General features: G+C 45.0%; 1 protein-coding gene across 3 annotated transcripts; it reads left to right on the forward strand.

The window, feature by feature from the left end:
* The first annotated feature begins 1,450 nt into the window (after nucleotides 1-1,450).
* Nucleotides 1,451-18,910, forward strand: LRRC8A (leucine rich repeat containing 8 VRAC subunit A). 3 transcript variants are annotated; one of them, XM_063409003.1, is made up of 4 exons: nucleotides 1,451-1,560; nucleotides 2,888-3,013; nucleotides 11,755-13,918; nucleotides 16,721-18,910. In XM_063409003.1, the coding sequence occupies exons 3-4, from the start codon at nucleotides 11,762-11,764 to the stop codon at nucleotides 16,994-16,996; spliced, it is 2,433 nt and encodes an 810-aa protein (XP_063265073.1). In that variant the 5' UTR covers nucleotides 1,451-1,560; nucleotides 2,888-3,013; nucleotides 11,755-11,761; the 3' UTR covers nucleotides 16,997-18,910. The 3 variants fall into 3 exon arrangements, with proteins under 3 accessions (XP_063265073.1, XP_063265074.1, XP_063265075.1); XM_063409004.1 differs by having other exon boundaries at nucleotides 1,453-1,521; XM_063409005.1 differs by lacking the exon at nucleotides 1,451-1,560 and adding an exon at nucleotides 1,675-1,882.
* Nucleotides 18,911-24,792: the final 5,882 nt, after the last annotated feature.

Below are 24,792 nucleotides of genomic sequence, written 5' to 3' on the forward strand. Positions count from 1 at the left end.
AGAGAAAACTGCCCTCTCCTCCCTCTTCCTTTTGTGACAGGGCTTGACCTGCACCAATGAGTCAGGCTGTGTATGTGTCCTGAATAATTTCTGTCTCTCTTTCACAGCAGGAAAAAGTGAGCCATGGGGAGAGGAAGCGGCTGCATCCGCTGTGCCAAAGGTTCCCAATCCCAACCTGACATCCCACAGGCATCCCTGAGGTGATTAAGCAGGAGGGAATGTCTGCGGGGAGAGGAAGACTCTGTTTTCTCAGTTTCTGTTTAACTCAAACACTGAAACAAACAGATGGAAGGAAAACTTGGTTCTGTAAGAATTTTTGTGTCACGTCCAGAGCCATCGGATGGCTCAGTGGCATTTTTTCCTGTGCTTTCTTTGCCTAGTCCTCCACCAGCCTTGTGCCTTCCCTGGTTGTTGATTGCCCCTGAATTGAGCTCATTAGATTAGATATATTGGCAAAAGGCCAATTTGGCAGAAAACTGGCCAATTTTCTGTCAGGTCTATGAGTTGAACTGGCTTTTGGTAGATGTGAGGGCAAAAGGTCCTGTAAGAGAAAAGAGACGTGGGCAGGCAGGAGCAGGGAGAAAAAGGGATGGACACCAGTCTCCACCTTCTCTGTTAGGATTTAGACCTTATATTGGTCCAACAGCATCATCTTAATGCCTTCTTGAAATTCAGCAGAAATTTCTGCATGAGGTCAGTGATATAAAGGACTCAAAACATACCTTGTGCTTTTTACTGTAAAACTCAAGGAAAGTTATTAGCTTCTGTTTCTTCAGATAATTTAAAGTTAACAAATGCATCTGGACATGAAAAATTCTTAATTAGTGTTGAGTTAAAAAAAAAAAAAAAAAGCTATTGCACTGGGCTGATAAGAGTCTACAGCACTATGTCCTGGCACTGGAATCCCAGCTTCTCTGGTATAGGTCCTGTGCCTGTGGCTAGAGGAAGTTGCCAAGACTTATAATATTCCTAGAAAGCCACAGATACACTTATTTTATTGTTACAGACATCACTGATGTACACAAGTTAAAATTGGCTGCACTTAAACACTCAGAACCACCTGCTGTACACTAATAAAATTACAACGAATTCCTTTGAACCCTTCTTTATAAATTTAAAAAGAAATTATGCTGCACAGTGTCCTCATTGCGTCAGACAAGTAAAAATAATTACCAGTGAATCACTTTTTTTCAGACACCACAAAATTCACAGCGGCTGAAGCGCTCAGCTCCGGCTGGAGCTGAGGGGGCTCCTTTAATTCTGGCGCCATTTGGAGCGCTGCCCGGTACCAAGATGGCGCCGCCGCCCTCACTCCCCTCGCCTGTTCCCGCCCACCCCCCTATGGAGCTCGCCCTGCACAAAGATGGCGCCGCGTCGCCGTGCCCGCCCCTAAGATGGCGGCGGGACGGGGCGATGATGGCAGGGCCGGCCAGGTGAGGTCAGATCCGGGGTGGGGCCGCTGCGGGCAGGGCGGACAAAAGGCGCCGGAGCGGCGTGAGGGAGGGTGGGCGCCGCGGGCAGGTGGGTGCGGTGGGTTCCCCTCACGGCCGCGGCGGGCAGGTGGGTGTGCCGCGCTCCCCTCACGCCGCGGGCGGGATGTGGGGACGTGTCCCCCTGTGGGGCGGCGTCCCGGAGGGGATGGGGTGGGACGCCGGGTCGGGGGGGTTTGGCTGAGGGGGCTCGGAAGCGGCGAGCAGGAAGGATTTGCTGAGTAATTCGGCAGCGACTCGGTTGCTCCGTGTGCCGCCGTCCCTGCTCTCACACCGCCCGGAGCAGGGGAGTCCTTGCCCCGTCTGTGGGGCGAGGCAGGGCCGGGGTGTGCGCAGTGTTCCCCCAGCTGGGGCAGGACGCCGCTGTTTGTTAACCTGCAGACGGAAGCGCGGTGGGATTTATTTGTTATCTCCCAGAGAATGTTTCTTTCTGTGTCCGGAAAGGCGCGGTGGATTGGGGGGGCTGGTGCCGAGGTGTGCTGGGTTGAGGCTGGTGCCCATTGCCTGGAGCGGGGAGAAGGTCAGAGAGTCCTTTCCTCCTGGTGCTGCCTTTGCGGCACTGTGGTACGGCGAAAATGCAAGAGCTTTGATTTCCAGGGTGTTGTTTCAAAATCTGTCATCTCGAATGGTAACTTTGGGATCAAGAGGAATGAACCCTCAGACATCTTCAGCATTATGGGGTTGGGCTTTCTCCCACTGATGTCTGTTCTTTTTCATTTCTCCCTGTTGTTGACACAATGTTCTCCGATGTTCTGCAGTCTTCTCCTGTATGGCTGGGAGGTTGGATGCTTGAGAGATCCCTGTAAGGATCTGCTCCTTTGCCTGTTTTCCCATGCCCCGTGCTGACATGCAGGAAGCAAGGGAAAAAAACCCAGCCCTGTTGTAATTTTTGTTGATGGTGCTAAACTGCTTCCGCATCAAGAAGATCCCTGTTGTGAGGGAAGGGGACAGTTGCTTGAATCAGAAGTGGTTAGGAGTGTGATCTATGTTTTCTGATACTCCTGATAGTAATATTTAAAGTGGATCAGGCGTTTCAGACTAGAAAATAGACAGTAAAGTAATCCCTTTCCCTATCTGACAATGATTTGTTATTCTGTCTCTACTTGTGTAGACTTAGTTGTGATATTAGTGCTCAGCATCTATATTGGCTGGGTCTGAAACACCTGCTTTTTGGTAACTTCTGTTGGAATAACAGGTGCTGGAAATTCTCTCCTGCTAAGAGTTTTACTTGGCTCCTAGTGTTCTTGCCATGTTTCTAGGTATTAGCATGTCTCTTTCTGGCTCCCAGTGACCCTCTGAGTTGTTTGTTGCTTCTTAGATACTGTTTGCTGAGCTTTTACATGTCCCCCTGTGAACTCAATCTCCTCTTTTTGCTGATAATCTGTGTTTCATTTCAGGGAAACTGTTCCCATGGCTTGTGGGGAGTGCAGCGCTTCAGCACTCGCTCGGGATCCGGCACGTAGGAATATCAGCCACTTCCCGCCCAGAGAACTGACGTGCAGATAGCAGAACCCTGCTGCAAGGTGAGGGCTCTGGGCCAGCTCTGAGTGGTCAAGCCAAAAAAAACCCCAAAAAGCAAAAAACAAGGTCCTGCTTAACTGTAGATAGATGCAAAGCACAGTGCATGAGATAATGGAAATAGAGGGAAGGTGGTTGATGAGAGGGTGGTGGGGAGAGTGGTGGTATTTAATTGTGGTAGTGTTAATTAAATTCTAGGAGCCCTTAGCCAGCTTGGAGATGACAAAGGAACTGAGCTTTGTCCAAAGTAGAATGTAACTGTATATAGTCACACATTAAACTAACTCCTGGCCACGTAAACCCTGACTTCTCACTGCACTTAACAGTAAATACAGAGGCTGCCCAGTAAATATTTTGGTGACTGCTGCCTGAAAAGAATGCAGCTGAGAAATAGGAAGAGCTGTTGGGTTTGGTGGGTGCCTTTCCATTTCCCATGGGTGATGTTTGTCCTCCTGTATAGGCGTCTCCAGGCAGCTTTTCCCAGTGTCCTCACCTGTGTGGGTGTCAGTTGGGCAATGGCAGAAACTCGTTGCAGGAATTTCCCAGCTGCCTTGGTTCTGCACTGGGACAGTGATTAAAGGGACTGCAGAATTCTGTGCCTGTCTTCAGGAGGGGAAGTTCTGTCCAGCTTGGCTGTGTTCTGAGCAGGGATGTGCAGTGGGTTGATTCCAGAATAGAAGAAACCCCTGAGGCTTGTCTGGTGTTCTGGCAGTTCACTGACTTTTTTTTTTTTCTTGTCATGGTATTTAAAGACACTTTTAATTCTTGCAGGTCAAAGGCAACATGCATAAATATTTCCTTAAAGCATGCCAGAAGCCATGTGTTAAAAGCTAATGTTTCCATGCTTGAGATGTGAGTGCTTGAAGCCTTCCAGCAGTGACTTTCTGAAGCTGGTTATATTCTAGTAACTGCTGCAGGCAGAGAGATGGTTTGGGGGTCCCTGATGCTATTAAAAAAAAATTAAATAAGCAGTGGAGGTCACATGTATCAAATTATTGCTGTGTGATTAGAGCAGGCTTTTTAGAAGCCTTCGTGTGCTTCTTCCACATACTAAGGAAAGTTTTTGTTCAGTAGAGTACTTCAGAAGCAAGCCTTTTTGTGTTTAATTGAGCTTAACTGGTATCTCAGAAAGTAGAGGGCCATTATTTGGTGAGTGGTGCTAGAGAAGGGTTTATCAGGATTTTTTTGTGGGGCTCATTAAAGTGAGGAGGAGTGTGCACAGCTACTTTTTGGGTAATGGTTAAAATTCAGACTCTTCAGCTGCAGTATGGTGAGTCTCCCTTTATGCGTTTTTACAAGTGTTTTCAAACCCAGCCTCCATTTAGGATATGCACACTAATGGCGAACAGGCATTCAGCAGTCTACATGCTTTGGAGAGTGTATCTTGAATGCTTCCAAGCAGCTTTTTTCTTGAACAGAGAAATCCAGTTCCTATAGCTGGGTTATATCTGCCCTTCCTGCTGCTGTGAACTGCTTTGAAACTAAAAGCTGTTCAGTCCTGACCCCCTCGCTGAAGTAACAGTGCTGCCCTCACCTTGTGTACCAGTCATTGTTAACATCTGCTATAAAATTACCTTGGCAATTCACAAAGCTCCTCTGGTGACTGCTGCTCCTGTAGCCTCCTTCTGTGCGCAGTAAAGTTGTGTGCTGGACTAGTTAACAGGTTCTCCTTTAGAGCTGTGGTTTTATCAGGATGAGGTGGTCTGCTCTTTATTAACTAATACAGTCAGAAAATGTTCTGAGCTGGAAGTCACAGTCAGTTTTGGAGCTGGTGGTCCTGTGGGCGAGTCCTGTAGGGATTATATGAAGAGGTACTTGCTCCTCTTTGCTCAGACTGGGGCAAAATTTTAGTGTGCTGGTAGTTTGTCTTAATAGTCCTGCATTGCCCTTGTCTGTGTTGTCTTTCATCCTGACTGGCTCATCTCTTGGAGCTTGAAAATAGCTGTGGTAACACCCATGGATTTGTGCATGTTGTGACAGTCTGTCAACAATGAATTAAGTTATCCTTGCTCTTACACACTTGGAATTTAGTGCTGATTTCTTATCTGTTGTTCGTTATGCCAAAGCTCTGCTCTGTCTACCTTCCCACAGAGAACTGAGAGCAGCTGGTTCCTCCAGCTCTCAGTGCTGGAGTTAAGTGCTGAAGAGCCCTCTCCTGCATCTGGTGAGGTGCTTGGAGCTGTTCTGGTTTTCTTGAGTAGTTACTAACAGAATTAATTCAATTACTTGTATTAGGCAGCACAAGGGACTGCTTCATTGTGTCCTATTGGAAGAAGCCAGTCTTTTCCAAGACAGCTTCAATGCCCTGTCCTTGAAGCATTTTTGTTATGGTAAAGAAAAATAATTTTGGATAGGAAGCCTGTGGCCATGTGCATTCATAATTTATAAGCTGACACAGCCATTTTGCTCTGGTTTATGTCAGTGTTGCAAGTCATCTGATGGCACTTAAATTTCCAACACCAGCACACAGTCCCCTGCCCCAAGTGTCAGTGATGCTGGGAACTGCAGCCTGTGCTCAGTTCTGTGCAGCTGGGGCCAAACACTGTCAGGAGGCAGAAAATGTGGCAGGCCAGGCCAAGTCTGGCATGGATTGTGCTGGTGGTGCAGCTGTTCTTCCCTGTGCTTGTCAGGGCATGCGTAGGGATGGTAAACAGGAGCTGTTGCACTAGGCTTAAGACTGACAGTCTTGCATTTGACAGGAAGAGTCAACTAATGGGAAGTTGTAAAGATGATAAAATACTACCCCTGTTGCAGGTGGGTTATTTTTAATGAACTTCAGTGAAAGACAGTGTGATGCAGTGGATCCACTTCATCCTGCTGTGTCTTGTGGCTTGTGTGGGGCTGAATGTTGTGAAAACCATTTTACCCTGCTCTCAGTGTTGGGTTCACTGCCTGTTCCACTGAGAGAGGAGTGTAAGTTCTGGCAGCTGCTGCTCCACAACTCTCCTTGTCTAAATGATAAATGACCCTTTTAACTTGACATGGAATCATAGAGTGGTTTGGGTTGGAAAGGACCTTAAAGATCATCTAGTGATTGTGTTCACTTTTCTGCCTCAGAAGATGTTTTGTCCCACAGGAGAGGTTTATCTTTTTTAAGCAGAAGGGGCCTTATACAGGGATAATGGTTATTTAGGGCTTTGACATCTGGCTTCACTGCTGTTTTGTTCTAAGCAGCAAAGGACAAAACAACTTGAATTGTTGCATCTCATGTCTTGGGCTTTTCCAGTTGATCACACGGATGTCCTTGAGCTTCAGAGGTTTTCTGAGGGGTGCCTGAAAGCAGCTCTGTTTTCAGCCTCCCTTTTTTTTTCCCCCTCTTAATTCTGGACCTAATAAACACGGGGGAGGAGAAATACAAATTCCCAGTCCCATTTCTGCCCAGTAAGCTCTTGCATTTCCTGATCTTTGAACAAAGAGCTCTGTGTCATGCCCTTCTTTAGGATTTCAGGTGGCAGCTTGCTGAGGAGAGAAACGCTGCTGTGTTGAAAACTTACTGTAACGTGTTGTAGCTCGTTAATAATCAGGGCTGTAGTCTTGAAAGTATCAAGGCTTTTATTTCCTTTATCCACCTCTGATGCTATCAGCACCTGATCAACTCCCTCTTTCTCTGTGCTTCTGAGAGGTAAGAAATTCTGTCGTCAGGGTTTGACTTGTGCTTTGCAGTCCACAATCTTAAAATGGAATCAACTGGTAATTAAAAATACGTGTAGATGAAACTAAAGGCTTGCAAGATTCAACATAAAGTTCATCCACCTCTACTTACGCAGAACTGTTTTGTGAGACTGATTCATTTGAAAGCTGCATGTGAGTAAAGGTGAGGATTTTCTTCAAATCAGGGAGGTTTGTGCATTCTTGTGTGTGTCCTGAGGTTGTGCATAGAAGTGCTTTTTGCCCCCTAGCTTTGTTAGTGACAGAATGGCCAACAGGAAAGAGGAGGCTGGATAAAATGTTCAGCAGTGATGAGTCAAGCTGACAAACTGGCCTGTGAAACACAACAGTGATGTTGTTTCTGTTCACTCTGTCCCAAGCTGGATGTGCTGGCCAGCAGCTGCAGGCAGGAATTTGAAGCACTGTTCAGCTAGGTGTCTGTTGACAATAGGTCAATCTTCAGTTTTTGAAATTAAATGATTTTGGATAGAGGAATTGTCCAAATGAGAGGATAGCTGCTCTGTTAATACCTGTGGTTTGTGGGAAGCATTCATGGTCTCAGCTCTGTCAGCCTTTAAGAAGATACTTGCTGCTTTTATGATGTCTGTCAGCTAGATACGTTTAATCTTGTTTCTGACTGGTCTTACTGTGTGGGTGTGGTTTGTTCAGAATGTCCCTGTTATTCCAACGTGAGTGATTCTCTTTCTCCTGCAGGTGTGTTTGGTAAAACATAGGATTAGTACTTGGTGGTGCTTATGGTTGGCTGAAGGCTGGGTAGGTCTGGCAGGCTGGTTATGTAAGTCTGCAACTGCTGTTCCTTCACTTGGATCAGCCTGTCCAGCATTAGTGGGGAGGCTGTAGGATTGTGCCCAGCAGGCTGAGGCAGGGGTGGTCCCTGGTGGGATGCAAACCTGGATCCAGGTGAATTTGCAGGGCCTGAAGAGTTATGTAGTAGCCAAACGTGGAATGTGTAAATATTTTGGGAGCATATTTATCTAGGCTGGATTGATCCTGTTGTATGACAATGAGGCTTTAGCATGCGGATCTTATATTGAACAATCTCAGATGTTGCTGCACTAAACTGTCCTGAGGTGGTTCTGTACTGGATATAGAAAAGCTCAAAGTAATGTTGCTTGATGTAGCTGAAACCCTCCAATGTCAAGTCATTTCTCGGGAGGCAGGGGATAAGGGACTGCTCAGGGACTGTGTGGTAGCAAGGAAAGGTCTGTGGAATGCAGAACTTGAAATATCTTTGAGACAGTCAGTTGTAAAATTTCCCCCTTTCATCCCCTCCCAAAGCCTGTCTGTTTAATTATACCCTTGGAAAACTTTCTTATGTGTCTGGTAAGTTGACAGGGGTTTAGACAGAGAAGTTTTGATGTGTCAGCTTATGCAAGTTTAGTGAAGTCAACTTGTCCTTAAACACTCTTTCAAAATCTCAGTATTGATGACTTCCCTGTGGCAGAGGTAACTGCACTGCAAATACATTGCCTGTTCCTGAGCTCCAACTGGCAACTTCTGCAATTTGAAGTATATTACAAAGGAGCTTGGATCCCTCTTCACCAACACTGCTCTGACACTGAACTTCCTTGTCCATAAACTCAATCACTCAGTTCAGTGTTCTGTGCTCAGCCCTTGGTGAGGCTGTGTGATAGAAGTGACTTGGCAAATAAAGCTGCTTCACTGTGAGTATTTTGCTACTGATAAAGCATCCTGGAATCCAACTCTTGAAAAGAGCAGTAGCTTGAAATCTCCCCAGTGCTGGTCCTGGGGTTCTTGGTCTGCTCTTGGTCACAAGGGAGGTAACTTGATTTCTGTCCAGCTCCCTTCATACAAGGATTGCTCCCAGTCCTATGCCAGAACAATACACTCCATGTAAATCCCTCTGTTCCACTGCCCATGTTGGTAGAATTGATGTTCCAGCTACCTGCATGTTTTCTTCCTGTGGAGTGGTGGAAATCCCAGTGCTTGTAGGGAAGGGAAGGGAAGAATCCTGTGCATGGGAGAATCAAGTGACTCAGATGACCCCTGAGAATTTGACTTTTAGTCTGCTGTTGGTCATTCATGCCAGCAGCAAAACTACTCTAATCCAGCATGGAGAATGTTGCAACAAGAATCGTGTTCTAAAATGATTACAACATGGAGTTCATAAATAAGGATGACATTTGATGACAAGATACATTTCCTGATGTAGAACCATCAGGAATTAGAATTGGATTGTGTGCACAGGGAATCTGGGTGAGGAGGGATGTGACTTTCCCTATCTACTTTTTCAAGTTTTCACTGGGTGCTTTTCCCTTTTACTGCAGATGCTGGGAATAAGATTAGATAAAACATAGTAAATTCCAGCTCCTGCAAAGGTGGCCCCTAGTTTTATTGTTCCTCTTTGGGACTTGAATGGGGTCTCTACTGCTGCCAGAAGTGGGAATTTGCTGTCAATGTTCTTTTCTTCCTCTAGTGCCCCTGTCATTGTTCCTGGGAGGCAGTAGGTTTCCTGCTCCACCCTGTTAATTGCTGACACTGAACTGTAACAGGTTCTCGAGGGATGCTCATATTTTTTTAGCTGTCTTGTAAGTGCACAGTGTAAAGGGGGATTTCCTACCCCACCTAACTGGTAAGCAGAATTAGGGAGCCAGCTGTGCTAATTTTTTTGGTTTCCTTCCTACATATGCTGAGCTAGAAATCAAAGTGAGTTGAAGGTTCATTTCTTGTGAGAAAGAATTAGGAGTTTTCTGGCTTGAGCAAAATGAGTAAACCCAGCACTACAAGTCATGTTTGCAAATGTCATGAATTCCTGAAAAGAGATCATCCCAGTTTCATAATCCTACTGTAAAGGATCTGATATTTCCTACAAGTTTCTCTATATAGAGGGATGAAGGAGTAAGCAGGAAGTATCTTTGAGAAGTGGTATCAAGGCAAGAGGAAAAAGATAAACATATTTTTTCCTCTTGATATGGAGTAGGTCCTTCCATGAATAGCTGTTTAACTGCTGGATTAATTTCAGGATTTCTGATGTGTAGAGAGAGCTTCTGTACCCTGATTTATCCTGCAATTATTGTTTCTGTAGTAGGCACAGGCAGCTTTTCCTAAGTGTATCTCACACATGGGCTCTCCTCTCCCTGAGGTAGATGTATTCTGAGGAGGAAGCTGAAATGCCTTGCCTAGGGCTTGCAGCAAGGTAGTCACAGGGCTGGGAGGGAGGCTTTGAACATCTTGTCACTCTTCTCTGGCTGCTCAGGTGCGTCCAGAAGAAATTCAGCTTTGCCTGCTCCCTCCCCTGTGGATGCTCAATTCTCCTGCCCTGTTCAGTGCAGTTCCTTCTGCAGAGGTGTGTCAGCCACTTCTCAGAAGCTCTGCAGTCCTACAGGACATTTTTTTCCTCTGACAGTGCACTAGATGGCTGTTTTCATCCCTTGTTTGTGACTTTACTGGTTGATCATTAATAGATTTGCTGTTCCTTGTTTTACTGAATTTCTAAATCAGGTGGTGCCACTTTTCTCTCAAAATCACCCACTAAAAAAAAAAAAGGTGGCATTTCCCCCGTGTGTCTTTTGTAATGTGCTAATGTAGTGTTGGACCTGGATGGGCAGAAGGGAAAACATTACTTGAGGAACGCTTTTCATCTATCAATCCACCACCTGTAGTTGCTTGAAGCCTTCCCAAGTAGCACTGAGCCAAGGCTGTCATTGGACTATTTATTGTTGTAAACAGCAAACCAAAGAATAGGGTTCTTTATTTAGTCTTTGTAGGGAATGTGGTGCTTTTTGAGTTAGGAATGACTTTCTTTGCAGTTCAGTGATGGAAGTTAATTTTAAATAAAAACTTGAATTCTACCAAAGCAGGTGGTGTTGCACCCCTCCTCCCATCACAGAAGGCTTTGTCCCAGCCAGTGACAATGACCTTTCAGGTCCCCAGGACTTGTTGGACTGTCTGTATAAATGAAATGTTTTGGCTTGGGGTAACATGATTGAATTTTTGTTTTCTCCTTTATACTTGAATTGAGGGAGTTTCAAAATGACTGAAAGATTAGTGCTTGTCTTGTTCCTGGACTTTGCCAGAAGGATGCTGTGGTATTACTGCTTTTCCACCATCATTAGAATGAGTTGCAATGACCCCATGTTCTTCTGTGTTACCTGTCAAGTAGGGGAATTTCGGGAGCTCCATTATCCGTGGATCAGTCAGGCTTTTCTATGGCTTGTTGAAGAGCATGCTCAAAGTTTCATCTGCAAGTCTGAAGGACAGAACAAGCACTGCCATCAGGCCTGTGCTTCCCAGAACCTTTTGGTTGCCTTTGTGACACTTAAATCCCAGCTGAGATGAACTCTAGGTGGGAGTGGTTAGTCAGAGAAGCAAATTCTTCGAAGTATGTTTTCCCCTTTCTTTGTTTCTGGAATGAGTAAGGCAAAAACCCAGCTGCTACAACATTTCAGTACTGATTTATCAGAAGGCAAGTAGCTAATCTTTCCTTGGAGAATTGACACAAAGGAAGGAAGCCAAAATTACTTACTTGGAAAAGTCATGATATTGAGCAATGTTTGTTCTCTTTTCCAGCTTGGTTTATGAATGTAATAATGAGTTGCATCAGTGAAGTGGTTATAGGAAACATAACTCTATTGTATGTAGATCTTTTTCCTTGCCCCTTCAATCTGAGAACCAGCCATATGCAGAAGCAGTAAGGAACCAATGATAAATATGCTCTGTGTGTAGATTTTGTCACTTCTAACAGTGCTGATAAATTCCTTTGTCCCTGAAATAAAATCCCTAGATAAAACAGTAAATTTGCAAATACTGGTGTGGTCAATGGAGTTAAGTTTGCTCTGTGAGCTTTCTGGAAGTGCATCTTACCTCACAGGCTGCTAACAATAAGTACCAGTTCTGAGGTTTTGTGACATTTGTCTGCCAGGGAAGGCTGAACAAACTTCACTGCCTGGGCTGAAGCAAATGACTCACACGCAGCCTCATTCACTTGTCTCACAGTTACTTGAAATTGCGTCTCGGCTAATCCCACTTTTGCTCTGCCAGCACTTAACACGTGTTTTCTCATGCCCTCTTGAAGAGCAGAACAAAACCCTTGAAGCTGTTTCTGGTTTGCTTCCAGGTGAATCATGATTCCAGTCACCGAGCTGCGCTACTTCGCCGATACTCAGCCAGCCTATCGCATCCTGAAGCCATGGTGGGACGTCTTCACCGACTACATCTCCATAGTGATGCTGATGATCGCCGTGTTCGGAGGGACGCTCCAGGTCACCCAGGACAAAATGATTTGTTTGCCCTGTAAATGGGTTACCAAAGACTCCTGCAATGACTCTGCCAGGGGGTGGACAGTGGCAGTCCCGGAGCGTTCCTACTACAACACTAGTCTTGTTCCCTCTGCTGATTCGGGACCTACAGGGATCCGATACGATCTGGACCGGCACCAGTACAACTATGTGGATGCGGTGTGTTATGAGAACCGTCTTCACTGGTTTGCCAAGTATTTTCCTTATCTAGTGCTGCTACATACCCTCATCTTTCTGGCTTGTAGCAACTTCTGGTTCAAGTTCCCAAGGACCAGCTCCAAGCTGGAGCATTTTGTGTCTATTTTGCTCAAGTGTTTTGACTCTCCATGGACAACGAGAGCATTGTCTGAGACAGTGGTGGAAGAGAGTGATACCAAACCAGCATTTGGAAAAATGAATGGCTCCATGGACAAGAAATCCTCCACGGTCAGTGAGGATGTGGAAGCCACTGTTCCCATGCTGCAGAGAACAAAGTCTCGAATTGAGCAAGGGATTGTGGACAGGTCTGAGACTGGTGTCTTGGACAAAAAGGAAGGTGAGCAAGCCAAAGCACTCTTTGAGAAAGTGAAAAAGTTCCGTACGCATGTGGAAGAGGGAGATATAGTTTATCGTCTGTACATGAGACAGACCATAATCAAAGTAATCAAGTTCATTCTGATAATTTGCTATACTGTGTACTATGTCAACAACATAACATTTGATGTAGACTGTAAAGTGGACATTGAGAGCTTGACTGGCTACAGGATGTACCGCTGTGCTCATCCTTTGGCCACTCTCTTCAAAATCTTGGCTTCTTTCTACATCAGTCTGGTGATTTTCTATGGTTTGATCTGCATGTACACGCTGTGGTGGATGTTGAGGCGGTCACTCAAGAAGTACTCCTTTGAGTCCATCCGAGAGGAGAGCAGCTACAGTGACATTCCTGATGTGAAAAATGACTTTGCTTTTATGCTCCATCTGATTGATCAGTACGACCCCCTCTACTCCAAGCGCTTTGCTGTCTTTCTGTCAGAGGTGAGTGAGAACAAATTGCGGCAGCTGAACCTCAACAACGAGTGGACTTTGGAGAAACTACGCCAGAGGATCACCAAAAACTCTCAGGATAAGCTGGAATTGCATCTTTTCATGTTGAGTGGCATTCCTGACACAGTCTTTGACCTCATTGAGTTGGAGGTCTTGAAGCTGGAGCTTATCCCTGATGTCACCATTCCTCCCAGCATTGCTCAGCTCACTAGCCTTAAGGAACTGTGGCTCTACCACACAGCTGCCAAAATTGAGGCCCCAGCTCTTGCCTTCTTGAGGGAGAATTTGAAATCTCTCCACATCAAGTTCACAGACATTAAGGAGATTCCTCTTTGGATTTATAGCCTGAAGACACTAGAGGAGCTTCACCTGACAGGGAACTTGAGCGCTGAAAACAACCGGTACATTGTGATAGATGGGCTGAGGGAGCTGAAGAGGCTGAAGGTGTTGAGGATGAAGAGTAACCTCACCAAGCTGCCACAGGTGGTGACAGATGTTGGTGTGCATCTTCAGAAGCTTTCCATCAACAATGAGGGCACTAAGCTCATTGTCCTCAACAGCCTTAAGAAGATGGTCAACCTGACAGAGCTCGAGCTGATCCGGTGTGACTTGGAACGCATTCCTCACTCTATCTTTAGCCTCCACAATCTGCAGGAAATAGACCTGAAGGACAACAATCTAAAGACCATTGAGGAAATCATCAGCTTCCAGCACTTACATCGTCTCACTTGCCTTAAACTGTGGTACAACCACATTGCCTACATCCCCATGCAGATAGGCAACCTGACCAACTTAGAACGCCTTTACCTGAACCGTAACAAGATAGAAAAGATCCCTACCCAGCTCTTCTATTGCCGGAAACTTCGGTACTTGGATCTCAGCCACAACAACTTAACTTTCATACCACCAGACGTTGGGCTTCTTCAAAACCTGCAGAATCTGGCTGTGACAGCCAACAGGGTAAGTGAGCAAAGAGCTGAGTTGCTGTTGAGGAGATAGCACTGGCACTTCTGTTATCTGTGATTAAACATGCTACAATGGTCTGTGGCTACAACTGGCACCTCTTTTGTATCTCTCTGAGGGGTTTATCTAAGGCCAAACATTGCAGATAGTTCCAGGGCAAGCCTGTCTTCCAAGAGTCTTTGTTCTGTTGCATTTCCTCTCAACAGTGAGACTGTTCCAAGTGCCAGTTGGAGGCTGTTTAGAAACCCTGCAAGTCAGTTGTCTCTCTGCAGTTGGAAGCATGTAGTCTCTAGATTGACATTGATTTTGGGCTTAAAATGGAGATCTGAGAAACTGTAGTCTTAATCTAGAACTATGTGCATAAACCTGTCTACTTCAGACATGTGCATACACTGTGGGAGCAGCCATGTAGGGAATGCATGTCTGGATTACAGCTTTCCTTAGAGTAGTTGGCATTTGCAGGGAGTACTCCATAGTTTGGTGTTGTAAATGTGTGCTTTTTGTTTAAGTGCAGGGCAGATTACAGAGAATGACCACGTGTGCTCTGCTGCCTGATTACCACAAGCTGTTTCTTGGTTTCTGTTGGAGGGTGTTTATTTGCTTAAAGCAAACTCTACTCATGTCTAGTTTTTTGTTCTTTTGTTTAAAACTAAGAAGACTTCAATTACCATTACTTCATTACTAAGGAGACTTCATTTACCATTTAACAAAGCTGAAGCTTTCATTCAATCTGTCTGCAAATTCCTGGGAGACTCTCTTTTTTTCTTATTATCCCCTGAAGTTGAAAGAGCCTCTAACATAAGTACAAATTGCAGACAGACATAATTAGGTGCTTCTGGTTTCTTCTGGGACCAAGCAGAATTAATTGTCCTGGAGCAGAGTTAGTTTTCACTATCATACATCGAGGTCCTTCCTACTATTGGCAAGATCTGATCCTGGCTGAACACTGCCAGATTGCTTGTGAGAGACACAGAACAGCTTGAGTGTGGTTTGGCTTTCCACAGAAGTGCTCTCAAATCAAGTATTTAATTGCTAATGCATTTCAGTATTAGACAGGGTTCCTGAAACTCCAGCCATATTTTGAGGTTGGTGTCTGAAAGCTTGTGCCTCTGCAGACAAGGGGCAGTCATTCAGCAATTCCAGCTGAACAGCTGCTCACTGGGGTTTCCTGGCACTGGAGGGTTGTGCATCTGTTTGTGTGGGTGGCTGAAGTTCTGGTAAACTTTGTGGTCTGTTACTGCTCAGAACTCAGATGATTCTGTGCCTTTTGCCTTCTGGCAGCCTTCCTAGCACAGCTTCCCAAGGGTTAATCTGCAGTGCATCCTCTGCAGTTTTGGGGTGGAGCATTTCTTGGATGAGAGGAGTTAGAGGCAGCTCCATTTCCTGCAGCACAGTGTGGCACCATGCATTTCTCTCTGGATAAAAACCATGCAACAGGAAGGCTGGAGGAGCCTTTGCTCCAGTGTGTTCAGAAACAAAAGGTGATGAGGACCCTGTGGAACAGCCAACCTGTACCAGGTATCTGGGCAAGCCAGAACTACTGGGGCTCTGACAGCCTGGTTACTCCCAGTAAATGATGACAGCAAGAAACACAAGGACTGGTACACTGGCACTTCCCAAGGCCAGGGATTATGTCAAATGTCTTCTCCTAGCTTAGCAGTCCTAGTAAATAGAGACTTCTGGAGCTGGCTGGCACTGCTGTCCCGTTCTGGAAAGCAGGCTGTTATAACACATTGCTTCCTTCCTAAACCAATACTTGTCCCTCAATTAACTCTATTATTTTCAAGAGTCTGTGATTGTATGTTGCTGTTTGCAAAACACCCCAGTACCAGTAACAATGACTGCATTGAATTGTCTCTAATTGGTCTGGTTTCATCTTGGCTTTTCTTTAGACTCCTCCTCGTTCAGAATGGGTTACAGGCTAATTTAGCCATGAATGATATGATACATAATTCGAGTTTTAGAAAAGTAATTTTTGCTTTTAAAGCCAAATTATAACCTTCAAGTTGAGATTTTGTATTAAGGGGAGACTCCTGAGTCGCTGCATTTAGTTTCTAGCCTGGTGTTTGCTAAACCTTAGCCATAGAAAGAAATTCTTTGGGAGGACTGGACTATTACAAGGATTTGCTAGAAATAAACCTTATTAAATTAGTGATTCATGGTTACCTGAAGGTGGTGCTGAGAAAGCTAACAGCTGGTGGCTTCATTGTTGTATTTTGCCACTGTAAAAAGTCCCTGTGACTTAGAGCCTTGAAAGTCTTTGCAGTGTTTCACAGCCATACAGAAATGATGGAAGAAGGTTCTCAGGGCCAGGAGGTTGTACCCATGTAGCCTCTGCTCACCTTACAGCCCATCTAGAAGTCCTGATTAAATCCAGTCTTGTCAGTGTAATGTCAACTGTAGAATGGCTTCTTAAAGCAGAGGAACTAAGCTCCAATGACAGAATAAAGGATTTGGGATGGAAAGAAGCCAATACAGATGAAAGCATGTGACAGTATAGGCCAGCTGTGAGCAGGTTTCTGGTCCTCTGATCCTGACCTTGGAGGCAATACCTGCTTTAGCCACCATCATTGATGATCTCTTGTAACAAGTGCAGGGTCTGAAGGAGGAATCCACACAATCATAGTGCTGGAAGCACTCAAAGCAGGAAGCTCAGAAAGCAGCAACTCACTCAAGGGAGAAGTGGATGATTGAAAACAATGACTGTAAACCTTGGAGCTTCGTGTTGGCTTGTTGGTCACTTGTAAAGGTGTCCATGTCTGCTGGTGACTTTGCCTATGATTGGTCTCTTTTTTTCAGATTGAGAGTCTCCCACCAGAGCTGTTCCAGTGCAGGAAGCTGAGAACCTTGCACCTGGGAAACAACGTGCTGCAGTCCCTGCCCTCGCGGGTGGGAGAGCTGACGAACCTGTCGCAGATAGAGCTGCGAGGGAACCGCCTGGAGTGCTTGCCCGTGGAGCTGGGAGAGTGCCCCTTGCTGAAACGCAGTGGGCTCGTGGTGGAGGAGGACCTGTTCAACACCCTGCCCTTGGAAGTCAAGGAGCGCCTGTGGAGGGCAGACAAAGAGCAAGCTTGAACCCCCGAGGAGAGGAGAAAGCCTCTGATCAACTAGAAGGAAGCAAAAGGCCATTTCAGTCCCCTTTCACCCAGATGCTCCCCTTTCTCCACTCCAATCACTATCAAACTGGCCAAGGAGTCCTTGACAAACATGACTCTGAATGAGTCAGCTTCTTGCCTCAGATGCAGGATGGGGGAGTCTTGGGATCAGGATAAGGATCAAGACAGATTAATTGGCCTCTGAGCAGGGCCCAGGGGGAATTAAAGGTGTTGCTGTTCTTCTGGACAGGAATTGGGGTGAGGTAGATGGTGCTGGTGAGAGGAAATGACCTTTGCATAGAGGAGAAAATCAATGTGGGAATTGCTGCATTACTCCTAATAGGGCTTGTATGTGTCAGGGACCGAGGGAATCCAGTGTCCTGCAAGCAAAGATCAAGAGACAAGGAAATCTCTTGAACCTCCATCTCTGTGACAGCTGGTACTGCTCCCCTCTGACTCAGATTCAGTCAGTGAAGCCCCAGATTGGGGTGGGATAGGACACAGACAGCTGATTTTATCTAGATGCTGGCATTAGGATTTGGGAGATAAACATCTCACAGCTGCTTGAAGGCAGAATTTTTTTTTTTTTACTAATTTTCTTTCCCTTTTGCACACTCCCACCTTCTCCTCTGCCCCTGGAGAAGGAACCAAACACTCTGTTCCTTTAAGATTGCACTACTGTAATGCTTTCAAGTCACTTGTGCGGGTGAGTAGATCACAGCATCCTTCTCCACCTGATGTCCTGGAGGCACTAACTGACACAGTTCCAGAGCTTTAGCTTGTTCTGAAGTGGATGGTTAGAGTGTAAGTGGGAGATCTGGATAAAAAGTACTTGGACTGTCTAATCTACTCTCTTAAAAGCATCAGGTTCCTTCAGGATCTGGCTTTTAGTTCCAAGCTGCTTTTTAATTGCTAGTATTTTTTTACATATCAAGCAGGAATGTACAATTGGCCAGTGTGTCAGGGGCTCTCATGGGGTTGGAGAGGAAATTCAGGTTTCCTCTGTACCTCTTGTCCCCCATCCTGCCTTCCCCCACAATTAAGTTGTTAAATTAAATTGTTCATTGCTCTGCCAGTGTCTTTCATGGGTGAAGTCTAGAGAGCTGCTTGGTTATTCTCTTCTGTTGTTCCCCTCACTTTAACAGCTGTCAATTCCTGTTACACCTCTTGACCTAAATAGGAGGCTAATGCTGATTGAACCTGGTGCTGGAAAAGAAATGCTGTCCTCCTGTTTCTTACCTTTTCATTCCCTTGGTGTTAAACAGGAGAATGAGAATCCTCTGTGGACTGAGCTCCTCTGGCTTCCTGGAACAGAGCAGCCTTTACTGAAACAAGTTTGACCTGTTTGGTAGTATTTGACAAAAAACCCCTCAACCTTCTGGGCTGGCAGAGATAGATTGTAACAGTTACTGATCATGATGTCCTTAAGGTGGAGTGGTTAAGATGCCTCCAGGACACAAAGGTCTTCGTTTTTCCATGAGAGGGAAGAGGAGGCACCTGGGCTTACAGGTCCTGGTTGTAACATTCTGCATCAGACCAAGAGGTCAGCTGCAAGGTGCAGTGCTGCAGGCTGGGGCTGGAGAAGTTTGGAGGCCTCCCATGTGTGCAAAGGGGGAAGCTGCATCCAGCTCCAGAGTGATTCCTGACAAGCTGCCAGCGAGTGCCCTGGCTTGTCACCTGGCTTGTGCTGATCCCGTGGATGTTGGGGCAATAAGGCACAGTGTGTCTCTCTTCATCAGATGTAAGATATGAAATATATATATATATACTAAATATGCTGAAACCATGAACAATGTTAACTGGACTCTGGATTTATTGATGTTCAGATGCTTAAATAAAGCTACATTAAAATCAGGAGATCTGTTTATAAAACTGCTTTTAAGAAAAATGTAAATCTTGCTTCCCTTAGTCCATTCATTACGAAACGTCTAAACAGTCCAGGGGGTAATATAATTAAATCTCTATCTGGGAGGCAAGGTACTGTAAAAGCTTTTCTGGCTTCTAATAGGGTTACTGTCTTGAAATTGTGTTAGAGCTGGGGCCACAGCTGAAAGGATGGGGAAGGACTGATGCTGATTGGATTGTATTTGTATTTGCCTGAGCATTTTGGATCACAGAAAGGACAGAAATTGGTAGGTGGGCTTTTCTTTTGAGTAAAGCAGGAATGGCTTCAGGCTTAGCTACAGAAATGCTGTTTTCCAGTCAGTTCCCTGTGGTGGATGTGGGGGCTGTTTGAATGGTGAAGGAAACTTTTTTCCCTAGTCTGTGCTAAAAGATAGCACTGGAGAGTAATGGCCACTGAATGGAGATGTGGACTTGGTTTTCTGTTCAAGGCCACGGGGTGACTGTTTCATTACACGTGTTTTAGACCAGGCAGGGCTGAAAGGGCAAAGCACCCCCTGAGAGTTTCATCTGGCTCACAGGAGCAGTGAGATTTCTCCAGGTCTGGACTGAGACGAGTGCTTTGACTCTTAATTCCAGGTGTGGTCTTAGTTATGCAACTTATACTTTGCACAGTTGGGTTAGAGTTTCTGTAAGCTGCTCCTGCAGTGCTTCTAGACGCCTGCAAGCCTCCTGAGCAGCTCTGTATCCCAGCAGGATGGGTGAACACCAGGCTGTTCTGCCAGAAGGGAGGAACTGCCTCCAACTCCTGACCAAGTCACAGTGCTGTGCTCCTGCTGCTTCCTGAGTAGAGACTGCCCTCAGCCTGAGGTGTGCAAAGCAATTGTAAGACAGGCTGGTATTGATCGTGCATGGAAACGCCAGCTTTGTGCTGCTTTTGCAATAATCCAAGCTTAACTCTTTTGGTTAATGTCTGCTGGGGCTTGAGAGCTCCCTGTGTGACAAAATGGGGATGAGCAGTATGATAACATTTTATACTGGTGACACAAATACATTGTCACTCTGAAAAAGAGAAATATGTGTTATTTACTTCTGATACATGCTGCTTGGTCTCCCTTTTGATTCCAGAGTATCAGTCTTCTATGATGAGATGGAAAAAGCTTTAAAACTTGCAAGGATAGGATCTAGACCATGAGTCCTGAACATGTTTATGGCTGAGGACTGCTGCAAAACTCAACCCACTGCAGAGCGAGTCACTTCCCAAACTTTTCTGGATTGCTCATTCTGTGAGGGGTGTCCTTACATCAACAATCCATCCTCACTTGCAAGTATTCAATCCATGAATGTTCTGTATTTTCCTTCAAGTTTCCATGAGACTGAAGCTTAGGGGGTTTATTTCTGACATAGATCTGTGCATTGACAAAATGCATTCAGTTTACGCAGACAATCGCTGCCCTGGTCAGTGTCTTGTTCTTCCTGACAAGCTTTTTGAAACAGTAGCAAACCAGAGTTATTAACTGTTAAAGCATACAGCAACTTGAATTAAACCCACCTGTTTCCTTAATAGCACTTCTGAGCTGAACAAGTTCTTGGAGAACACAAGAATGCTCATCCCATGTTAGGATTGAAGGTTAGTGACATGCACTTTACCTTTCCTGCTAAATACTCCAAAAAGTGATAAGTTGCAATTAATTATTTTGAACCAGCTGAAAGGCAAGGAATACCAAACCTATTAAATGTATAAAATTGTGCTGTATTCTGACACTATGCACTGGAATGCTAGCTGAAGTTGTTCCATGTTTCAGGTTACTTGCTGATTTTATTATTTGATCCCCAGTTAATTCAGCAGCTGGAAGTAATTTACTCTGTCAGTCTGAGTAGTTAAATAGCTGTTACAAGTATCTTTCATGATGTGCTGTTCTTTCATATTAATTGTTACTTCTTTTCAATATCCTACCTCATTTTTTATTTTTTCTTATTACCCTTTATACACTCCATTTAGCTCACTCCATTTTAATTAAAGTTCTTGGTGTTCATTACTGTAAATAGTATTAAGTGGCTTTCTGTTGCTGAACCACATGAAGTCCTCTTCTTTTTTTTTTTTTCCCTTTTCTAACAATTGATTCTAGGAATTTTGAGAACAATGACACATCCTTTACAGAGGAGGAGTTGTCTGGAAAAAAGATTCAAATTGTATCAATTCCTAGTCTGTGACATTGTTTCCTTTCCTTACCTCTTTTCCTGCTTTAGAATGGCACTCACATAGTTTGAGTTCTTTGGATTTTTCAATTTTTTTTTTTTTTTTAGTCCTCCTTCAGGGGAGGAGTAACTTTTTACCCTTCATCAATAGCTGTGCCTTCTCTAGAGATCTCTTAATGTAGCATCTCCCCAGAGGCACTTGCTGCCTGGAGTGTGTTTGTAGCAGTCCCTGCCTGAAGGCAACTCCTCCCTTGGATTCTTTTTCTTTCTACCATGGAGAGATTTCCTAACTTCTGGGGTGACTTCTCACTGCCAGACAATGTTGTCCTACTGTAAGCAGAGTCACCTGCTCTGAAAGTCACCTAAGGTAAGGCTGTGGGATGCTGACTAGTAAAATTATTGCTTAAACTTCACTTTAAAAATTTTTCATCTATTTTAACCCTACTGTTTGGCCACAGTGGATAACGTACTTTTCCTGAACATGTGCCAAAACCTAGTGTGTTTTCTGTCCTACCTCATGCTAACGGTGTTCAAAGCACAACTGGAATGGGGCAGGATTATTAAAGTTTGATTCAGACCCTTCTCCCTCCAGCTGTGGCAGTGGGTTGATATTCAGCTGCTGTAGGAGTAGGAAATCCTCAGAAATCTTATATCCAAAATCCAGTTTCAAAAGTAGCAGCACTTCAATTGCTGGATCCCAGTGGCAAAGGTCCACTTCATGTGAGTTCACACAAAGGCTTAATTTAGGATTCCTGGAATTTTCCATCCCTTCTGCCCTCTGTTTCCTTTAAAGGAATTTTATTGGACAATGGAAGAGTTTTTCTGGAGGAGACTTAATGAGAAGGGGGCTACTGAGCCTGAGTCATCTTCACAGCTGACAAATGTCCATTTCCATAAGTCACTACTCATGGCTTAAACATGTTTCACTCCCATTGTGTAAATGCACAAGCAGGGCTGTGGTTTGGCATCTGGGACCTGCGACTTGGTGTAACATTTCAGAATCATGACATTCACTTTGTACGTGGGATTGTTTGGGCAGCTGAGCAACAGCACCTTCCCCGTGAGCACTGAAGGCTGCTCTTGCTTGCTCTGAAAGACTTGTACGACTTCACCAGAATAAAAGTTTTAATTGGCATTTTCTTTCTATGTCTGTTTTCTTGGGTGTTTCCTGTGTATGAAGGCATTCAGCCTTCCATTATGTCACTTTTCAAAAGGCAGATGTTAATAATTCCGGCTATGGTGAAGGATTATTGGGTTCTTTTACTCATTACAGAACTCCTTGTGGATTAAGACAATCCTTTATGAATGAAGTAGATGTACAGAGAAAGAGGTGCTGCTCTGTGCCAAGCTGGGGTTGTGTCACAGATTTCACTATCACTTCAACATGTGTCTGAAACAGTTTTTTGCTGAGTTTAAGGCTGTTGCCATAGGAATTGCCTTCAGACTGGTAAATGATTTCAGTATCTGCCTTTCCCATGCACTCCTTTACTGGAAATGCTGGCAGATAGTGTCTTTCCCAATTCATGATGTGTTACAGAGAATCAGCCTGTGAGTGGCAAAGAAAAATTGAGTTTCTGTGCAGCTCTTTTATTGTGTGGAAAGGTGTTTCTCTTGTGTTTTGCCTTCCTTCACTATGTCCATGACTATTTGACCACAGTGACATTGGCCCCACTTCAGACAGAGAATGTAATGTAAGCAGGCTTTGAAACAGGTGAGGGGGAGTTTGTGATGCTGCTCATTAATGAGTTTTAATTAAATGCAGGCTAAACCAAGAAAGGAGAGGACAAAATGCCCCTTGTCACCTAAGGCTCACCTGGACCTCAGCTCCTTTTGGCTGGTTTACCTTTTGGAGGATTTACCCGGTCTTTGAGGAGCTGAGGAAATCATGCTTCCTTTGCTCCTTGTTTCTCATTAAATATTCTGTCACTTGTTGCTGATCATATCAAAGACTTCAGGAGAAGTGAGGTGGTCCAGTGGAAATTTTTCCTCCTTGATAACCCTGGCAGCTCCAGAGCAGCAGCAGTTTTGGTGTGAGTGCTGAGCTGGATTGGCTCCAAATGGCATCAATGGGAACTCTTATTGGGATAATCGTGCCAGTCCAAAAGGCGTTTGAAACACTCGGTCTGTACATTTCCTACAGGCATGGGATGGGCTCTGGCAGCCTCCAGTGGAGTTTGCCAGGAGTTTTCTTGCAGAGCTGGCAGGAGAAAATGTTGAGTCTGCAAAAAGAGCTCTTGGAGGGGGAGGAAGGGAAGGAAAAGGAGCCATTTCCCAGTTTTGTGTAAGTACTGTCAACCTTGCTGTGTAAAGTTACTGGGGGAGAAGGCTTTACAAGGGTGGCATCCTTCTCTTTGACTTTTTTGGGGCATTGTGTGGCCGGAGTGGTTTTCCTCTTGCTGGAAAGGTCTTTCTGAGCCTCAAAATAGGAGCATGGCTGGAGTGGCAAAGAAGAGGAGGACTCCTAAGGATGGACATGGAAAGCTCCTGGAACCCGGATGGGTTTTCTCTCCTGGTAGCTGCTGCATTGTTTGCTGTGATCTGCTGTTTATATTGCTCAAAACATTCCATGAAACAGGAAAACTGTGGTTTGCTGCTGTGGCATGAACCAAAACAGCCTCTGGAGTCATCGTGTGTGCGTAAGGTGGGGAGTGGAGAAGGTGACGTGATGAATTGCTGGGAAAAAACCACCGTGTGTGGGAATGAGAAGGACATGACACGACAGTGACGGAGAGGGACTAAGGAGTGGCGTGGGAGTGTTTTCCAGGAGTCTTTCTCCAGGATTGCTGCCTCCCGGGGAGGGGTGAGGTGGGTCACACCATCAACTTGCAGGCAGCAGCCTACAGCTGTTTTTTTCCTCACTGCTCACACACCTTCCTTTAAAACTTTTCCACTCCATCAGTTGGTGAGGGACTGTTAAGAGGAAGGAGGAACTACAGGAATATTTTTTGAGCTTCACAGCACTGGAGACTGTTTTGTTTTTTCCCCTCCCCCTCCAGGTTTGTAGCCCAGTGATTAAAGTCTCTGGCACAATTTAGCTTTTTAAACTATTGAATATCCTCCTGTGTACAGGGAAAACTCTGAAAAAAAGTTAAACCCCTAATTTCCTCTTTATTAAAGAAAAAAAAAAAGTTTTAGTAAGGTGCAGAAGGATTTTATCCACGATTCCCTTACAGAATAGAAAACTTAGTTTTTTCAAACAACCTCTCTTTAAATGGATTTTCAGTTGCTGGGATGTAAACAGTTTTCTGTGAGCATTTTGCATTCCTTCCTTTTGCTGGGTTTTGCTTTGGCTGAGTGAGTGATGCAAGAACCCGCCCCCATGGTGTTATTTTTGTGAAGTGCTGCTGCAAGAGTGTTTTCGGTGTTTCCTGTAGGAGCCAAACACGTTTTCTTCCAGAGAAAAACCTTCCCCAGGGATTCCCGATGGGAGGGATGTGTTGGTTGGGAGCGCCACCGCTGGGCTGGCAACTGTTTCTCCCTCTCTGCTTTTTTTAGACACACTTTATGCATTTTGCCTCTCTGGTTTGAACTTTGAGTGGATTTGGCTTTACTTATTTGTAAATATTACAGGGACTTCTGGAGCTGCAGGAGAATGAACAGAGCAAGTGAAGGTACAAATTACCAAAAAGCAGCTGTGAATGAAAATAGCAGAAGTATTCTCTGTGGGTTTTACCCAACCCTGAGTGAAAGAAAGCTCTTCACCACCCTTTAGTCTGTTTGTCACTTCCTGGGCTG

This window comes from Prinia subflava, chromosome 12 (assembly GCF_021018805.1).
Source record: "Prinia subflava isolate CZ2003 ecotype Zambia chromosome 12, Cam_Psub_1.2, whole genome shotgun sequence".
NCBI classification, from domain to species: Eukaryota; Metazoa; Chordata; class Aves; order Passeriformes; family Cisticolidae; genus Prinia; species Prinia subflava.

Bases quoted from the DNA above. Each gene is read 5' to 3' on its own strand.
- LRRC8A (XM_063409003.1), top strand. From the start codon at position 11,762: ATGATTCCAGTCACCGAGCTGCGCTACTTCGCCGATACTCAGCCAGCC. The intron at 13,919-16,720 runs GTAAGTGAGCAA...TCTTTTTTTCAG, and splicing joins TGGCTGTGACAGCCAACAGG to ATTGAGAGTCTCCCACCAGA.